This window comes from Gekko japonicus, unplaced genomic scaffold, assembly GCF_001447785.1.
Source record: "Gekko japonicus isolate JY-2015 unplaced genomic scaffold, Gekko_japonicus_V1.1 scaffold3712, whole genome shotgun sequence".
NCBI classification, from domain to species: Eukaryota; Metazoa; Chordata; class Lepidosauria; order Squamata; family Gekkonidae; genus Gekko; species Gekko japonicus.
The window spans coordinates 94,802-102,103 of NW_015175480.1; the positions used below are offsets into that span (position 1 = coordinate 94,802).

At 46.9% G+C, this 7,302-nt stretch overlaps 1 protein-coding gene across 1 annotated transcript; it reads right to left on the reverse strand.

Annotated features, from left to right (window-relative positions):
* Positions 1-865: 865 nt before the first annotated feature.
* LOC107122829 (dual specificity protein phosphatase 6) lies at positions 866-6,929 on the reverse strand. The gene is made up of 3 exons (XM_015425970.1): positions 6,124-6,929; positions 4,482-4,919; positions 866-2,245 (listed from the first exon to the last, which is right to left on the reverse strand). Exons 1-3 carry the CDS (start codon positions 6,530-6,532, stop codon positions 1,938-1,940), a joined length of 1,155 nt encoding a protein of 384 aa, XP_015281456.1. The 5' UTR covers positions 6,533-6,929; the 3' UTR covers positions 866-1,937.
* Between the last annotated feature and the right edge of the window lie 373 nt (positions 6,930-7,302).

Genomic DNA, 7,302 nt, shown 5'->3' on the forward strand with positions numbered 1-7,302 from the left:
ATAGTATATAAGAATGCACGTAATCTACAGCTGTATATGACATATAGACTTAAACAGAACTGGAATGTTTTCTCTAAATCATACCTTAGACTTCTGATCGGTGAAGGTACCAAGCGTTTTGTAACACAATGACCATCTCTTACAGCATTACCATTCTCACAGAATCTCATGTTAGATCCATGTGACTTTGCAGCACAAATGTGGCCTAGCCACTGAGGACAGACACTGTCCTTCTCTTCCAGTCTGGCCGTGAAATTCCAGTTTTAATAACTTATTGGAAACTGACTGCATGAGTACTTCCAAATACTGCTCTCCAGAGAACTTTACATGGGAGCAAGACATGCAGTTGGATTAGGGTTATCCATCCAGTGTTTTAATTTCAGTATCACATACATTCAGATATGAGGTTCAATGTGTCCATGGAAGCATATGCAACCCAATTTAAGGTTTCCAATCCAATAAATTATATGGGTGCAAAAGTTTGCGTGTGCATGCAGCTCTTCTTTGGGTCAGGTTGAAAGAGTTGAGGATCAAAAACTGCAAGATAGTTTCACAGTATCCCCCCCCCCCATTTGAGTATTAAATGTTCACCCATTTTTGAATCCACTTTGGGGTCAGGAAGCCATTTTCTCCAAGCCAATTTAGCCAGGGATCCTGGAGGGGGGGGTTGCCCTCTTCTGGGCATAGAGCAGGGGTCCCTGGGGGGGTGTGGGGGGGAGGCATTTGTGAATTTCTTGCACTGTGCAGGCAATTGGACTAGATGACCCTGGAGGCCCCTTTCAACTGTGTTCCCTAAGTAGAAAAATCAAACTTGTCAAGTTCTCAATAGCCAAAATAGTTATTTATTAATAATTTATGACCTTACATTCTTAGAATAAAATCCCAACTTTACATCGGCAAATTATACTCTCCCTTATTGACAACTGTGTGCAAGAAGCTCTTGCATATACACAGGTACACATGCTCACACACACACACACTTCCAGTTTTTTTTTACAAAAATAAATGCAAAATATTGCATTTGAGGTGAAGCTCCCTGAAGAGTTTGTACAGAGGTAATGCACTGTTTAGCACATCTCTGTGTGTCTTTTAAAAATTGGACAAAAAACAATCTTCTCTTTGAAGACATAACTCTCTTCCAAAAGAAACGCTAAGCTATTTACAAAGGTAAGGCGCAAAAAAAAAAAAAACAGAATGAGAACCTAAATTGATGGCACACCCCAAAAGAAAAAAATACACAAAATATAGACTTTATCCATTCACAAAATGTGAACAGACCAACCTCAAAAGCACAGACATTCAAGGAACAAAGCCTGACATTTCAGTGGTAAAATTAAGCATTGTCACAAATGTGTCCTTTGCACTCCAGAAATAAAGAACTGCTGAAGAGGGAAGAAAGAGGGCATCTTTTAGGGTGACCTCATGTACCTGTCTTTAAAAAATGATGTTGCTTATTGAATCAAGATTAAACATTTACATTGATTAAGCCAAGCACTGGCAAACAAGCATTCCAAATACACTGAGCTGAAAACCTCTCTCTTTGGCTCCTCTAAATCAAAATATGAAAGGGGGGGGAAACAAAGAGAAACAGTCTTCACTGAAGACAACAATGTATATTACAACTGCAAGTAATACATTTCTCCCAGTCTCATTAGAGGACAATGTGCTTGTGGGATCCATTCTCCCCTACCTGTGTTTGGAATCCGCAGTCCAACACACTGCATAGGTGTGTGTACACCGAACACATAAAGTTCCCTCCATTTGCAATAGCTGATTCCAAACATTGTAACCTTTTTATCATAATAAGCACACAGGCGGCCACCGATCAATAGCAGGGCCCACAGGAGAAAGCTGCTGTTTCTTTGCTGCTGTCAATGAGAAGCATTGAGGAATGATCACATGACCCATGCTTGGAAGAGGTGAGGACTGGCTGGAGTTCACGTGGACTGCAGGGAGTCCACTTGGAAGACATTTTGGTTGGAAGGAGTGGTGAAATACAGTTGCTGGCTGGGCACGCGGTTGTCACAGGGGCTGTTCAGCCCCAGAGTCCTCTCAAAGTCTAGCAGCTGCCCCATGAAATTGAAGTTTGGGGAGATGTTGGATTTCTTCATCTTGACAATGTCATAGGCATCATTCATGGACAAGTTGAGCTTCTGCATAAGATATGCAACTGTCACTGTGACTGAGCGACTGATCCCTGCCAGGCAGTGCACTAACACCCCACAATTTTTCCCCCGAGCTTCATCTATGGAAGGAAAAGGAGAAAGACAAAAGAGCATGAAATGAACATGTTCCTTCAGCCTTACTTGCCATCTTTGAAATGTGAGATGAAACCAAAATAAAAGAACACAAGAGAAGCCATGTTGGATCAGTGTTTGTCACAGTGGCCAAAACCCAGGTGCCATCAGGAGGTCCCCCAGTGGGGCTAGAAAATATAGAATATACATGGGAAAGAATAATTAACATAATATTTCATTTCTATTTTGCATTGCACCATCAAAGCTTTGCTTAGTTTGGCTTCCCTTCTTGGAGCAGGCCACATTTATTCCCATTTTTACTTGACCAAAGCCACACAAAATAGCCCATGGCAGACAGGGCCTTCAATAGGGCCTCTTAGATTCAGTGTGGTTAGCCAATGTGGTATACTGGACTAAAACCAGGGGGATCCAGGTTCAAATCCCCACTCAGTCACATAGCCCACTCATTGAGTGATCTTGAATCAATCACTCTCTCACGGCCTAACACACACACTACAGGGTTGTTGCAATGGACATGGGGAGAACTGTGCATATCACCCTGAGATCATGGGAGGAAGAGGGGGAATATATGAGGGATTCACCCGGTCAAGCATGTTAAATACTTGAATAGACCAGCTCTACAGAGTAAGATTCTTCTCTTACTCTGCAGAGCTGGTCTGTTCAAGTACTTAATTATCTGCAGAAATACAAGGTGCAGCCTTTGAAGGTATAGTTCTTTGAGGAACTATACCATTTCCGACCACACGTGGGAACATTCATGAATACAGCCATTCATGCATGAATGCTTATCCTTACAGAAAACTGAGTATCAAAGAGAAGAATTCTAGTACAGTCTTCTACCAGTTTCTATGTGCAGCAAAGCCATTTGTCTCACTGGAGAGGATTCAAACATCCAGTCTAGTGGTATAGTCACGGGTACACTGTGAGATTCTGTTACTGTGCACATTGTTAGCAGTAGCCAATGACTCAAGAATAGCAAAAGTTGTTGTAGGTTAAAAGGCTGTTTCTGGTACTAAGAGCAGAAACAGGCAGCAACCTACGTTAGCAGACTTTGAAGCAGATTCCAGGAGGACCCACAGCTCACAAGGGCAATAGTTTTTCCCTTTGAGGATACGGAGTTAAAATACCTTGCCACAAAAAGGAAGCATGTATGTGAGGGAAACCCTACAATGTCACCTTTTTATAGAGATGAGCAGATTGCAAAAGGTCTATTAAATTATCCTCCAACTGTTGTGCAGTACAGCTGAACAATGGAGGTATTCAGCTGGTCTAAAAGGAAAAAGAGGAAGTCATCCGGGACAGCCCATTAGGAGAAACAGGATGTCAACATTGCTAGAAAATGGGTTTCTTTGTAAGAGGAAATGCATTATAATGCTTAGAGATTAGTTTCTTTGTGGCTTCCAGCCCACATTTCTTCCTGCTAGGTTCAGATTACCTACATTCTGCCCTATTACCAGGATCACTCAATCAGATTACAGTACAGTATTCTGACAGATGACACAATGACTCTTCTGAATGAGAAAGGGCATAATTCAGTCTTTTCACAAAAGGAAATCAAAAGTATATTTCTAAATTTATAACGAGTGTGCCCAATCACTTTTAAGAGAAACCGCCTTATGATTTTAAGGAGAACTTGAGAGCCAAAGAGAAAGCATCTGAGTGTTGCCACTCAGCTTGGGTTCTAGAAAAATTATAGACAAAGAACTCAATATACAAACTGTTTATACTGACGTCAATCTAGTCTGATGAAAGTTAATGGAACAAAACAAAAAGGGCTTAGATATATTGTAAAACATTTTTAAAAATCAAGCCAGTTCAGACCCTGGGGCATTTTGTCATGCTGTTCTGACCCAATCTGAACAAGCACTTTTCTTCTCTATATATAAAACTGGGGAAATCTTTATGCTGTTTCTCTTGTAAATCAAACATAACTTTGTTTTTAAAGGCACATTTGCCCTCCAATAAGCTGATAAAGCATGACTTCAAAATACAGATAAATCATTGAAATTATAACATCATTTTACAAGCTTAAACTGCATAGTGGGACATGGCTAAACTCTCGGGATTGGGGACATAAATACATTCCTACTTCTTAAAGCTCAATGGGCTTAAAAACTGCATACCAAGTTCTAGCAATGCAAGATACATTGCTAGTAAGTCAAGAATGGTAATAAGAAAACACAGCAGGAACTCATTTCACAGTTGTTATGATCTAAATCTCACCTATAAAAGAGATGGCCTCAGGAAAGAACTGAGACAAGTTTTGGCTCCAGTGGTCAGAGATGGGGATTTGCTTGTATTTGAACTCGCCAGCATTCTCAAAGAGGTTAGGCAGGTTGGGGGTGACATTCAAGATATATTTAATGCCAAACTCTTCTAAAACATCCAAGTTAGTGGAATCCTTGGCACAGCCCAGGTAGAGATAAGGAAGGATCTCCACTGGGAAAGAAGGCTGGTTGTTGGACAGGGGGCTGCCGTCAGAGTCAGTGGCACTGTTAGGATCGCGATCAATGTCAGACTCAATGTCTGAAGAGGAATCTGAGCTGATTCGGAGGCCACCTAAGCCCAGGACTGGCAAAGGGGGAGAGCTGCTGCTGCAGGAACTGTCGAGGTTAGTTTCGCAGTGGAGGGCATACTCTGCCTGGAACTTGCTGAAACCACCTGGGGGGAAACAGGAAGCACACACAAAAAAAGAGGTCTGATTAGGAGAGCATCCTTTGCGCTTCTTTTTCAGTCTGCCTGGGAGATGCAGAACTGGAAATGGTCTAACGTGGCTACAAAGAACAGGCTCCCTTTTGGGGGGAGGGTTGTCGAAATATTTTTTTTAAAAAAATACCCTTAGGGGATAATATGATGAGCAGTAATCTACATAACTGACACACTCTGGAATAAAAACCCACCCTTCACAGAAACATTCCTTTCTCCCTTGGAAGAAGAGCTCGCTGCAGCTGGAAAGCATACTGCCTTACTAATAAGAGTTGATCCAGCAGCGGTGTGGTGAAATGGTCCCACTTGGGAAGGAGAACTGTGGTCTGATGCCTACTTACATTAGCATAGTACCATCTGGATTCTCTCCCCCAGGCACCAAAATGCCTTGGGGCATATCTGGCTAAGACAGGATATTGCTAATCTCAGATCTTAAAAGACATCATGCTACAAGGTTAGATTCCTAGGAAACCTCCCCTTCTTCTAGTCTGTTGTTTTGAGGGAGGGGCTGGCCGCCTCCAAGAGCCTCTGATGGTCTAAACAAAGGCAGAAGAGAGGTCACAGGAGTTCCAGACCTCTAAGGCCCGCCATTGCTTGAAAGGGCTTCCCTTTATTCCAGATCCACAGAATTCTCCTTTCTGGCATTTCGATCAGACAACTCGACACATCTCCAAGCGTTTGACACCAGGAGACCAATGGCTTCGAAGGGCCCCTGCATCCCTCCACAGCCGGAAAACACAAACACACCCTGTCTTGGTGGTGGTGTGGGTTTAAGAGAAAAGAGCAGAGATACTCGGAATGGTGCCAGCAGAAAAAGGGCCCTGCACAGTCGCCCGGGATGCCCCCGAAGGAAAAGCAACCCGTCGGTGCACCCCCCCCCCCCCAAACAGGGCCACGGACAAGGTATCCTAGGCGAGCGGGAACCTTGGCTCCGTGGCGTCTCTGGCATGTTTCCTTCCTCGGCTTCTTTCATAAACCCAAGGCCATCTGGCAACGCTCAGATGCTTACAATAGGGGGCGAGGACGCCTTTTGCCCAGACGGAGGGGGCTGGAGTCTAGACGCTCCCGAGGCGATGGGGGGGGGGAGGACACCAGGCCTGCCTGAGTGAGGCGGCGGGGGGGGGGGGATCCCGGGGAACCCGCCGCGTTAACCCCTCACCTTCCAGATAGAAGGCCCTGCAGCCGTCGTCTTTCAGGCGCTTGAGCAGCAAGCCCAGGACGGAGTCGCCGGCCGTGTTCTCGTTCCAGTCGCTGCTGCTCTCGTCGTAGAGGACGAGGGTGTCGGTCCCGCAGCGCCGGGCGAATTTCTCGCGCTCCTCCTCGCCGCTGGCGAAGAGGGCGCGCAGGGGCAGGTTGCCCTTCTGCAGGCGGCGCAGCATGATGCCCGGCAGGGCCACGTTGATGGCCGACTCGATGTGCGACGACTCGTACAGTTCCTGCGGGCGGCAGTCCATGAGCAGCAGGCGCTCGGCGCCCAGCTCCAGCTGCTCGTTCAGCCACGCCACCGTCTTGCTGATCGCCATGTCCGACACGAAGGGGGGAGCGGGGGGCCTGAGCGTATCTAGCATGAGGGAAAGCTGCGCAGGGCCGGCGGGGGCTCCGGAAGGCAGCAGAAACGCCGACAGGCAGCGAGAACTCGGACTTGGCCTCGACAGCAGCCGGGGGAGCGAGACGAGCCGCAGCCGCTCGGTCCCTTCGTGCGCCTGCAAGCCGGGAGCGCTCGGGGGCTGCTGAGGTTGTCAATGAACGCACGAATGGGTCGCTCTAATCGTCCCTCGAGGCCAAGCGCTGCCTTTCCTCCTCCAACGAGATCGGCTCCAACGTGCTCGGACGCCTTTGCTTACAACCGAAAGAAAGGCATGGCACAGAGCCCCTGCGCCTTCCCCTCAGTTCTTTGCTTGCAGGCTGCCGCTCCCGTGTGCAACTTCTGGCTGCCTCAGCACCCGCTTCTCGCATCGTGTTTCCCGCCCCCAACCTCCCCGTCGTCTTCTTCCTCCTCCTCCTCCTCCTTCCTCCCAAGTCCCCTTGATGTGATCAATGTCCCTTTTAATCAGCCCCGCAGGCCCCCCCCCCCGCCAGGCAGTTCCTCAATGGATACAAACATGGAACGTCTCAATGGATACATTCTCCGGCTCGGCCAATGAGCGCTCGCGGAAGAGGCTGTTGCCGTGGAGACGGACCGGCTGGAACAGGTTGTGTTGATGAATTGTTAATGAGTTTGTCATTCACAAAAACGGAAAGGAATTTCCGCTCCGGATAAGCCGAGTGCAAACAAGCAGCAACAGCAGCTCAGCGGGAGGAAGGAGGAAGGGGGGGGGGGGGGGGAAGGGCGGTAAGG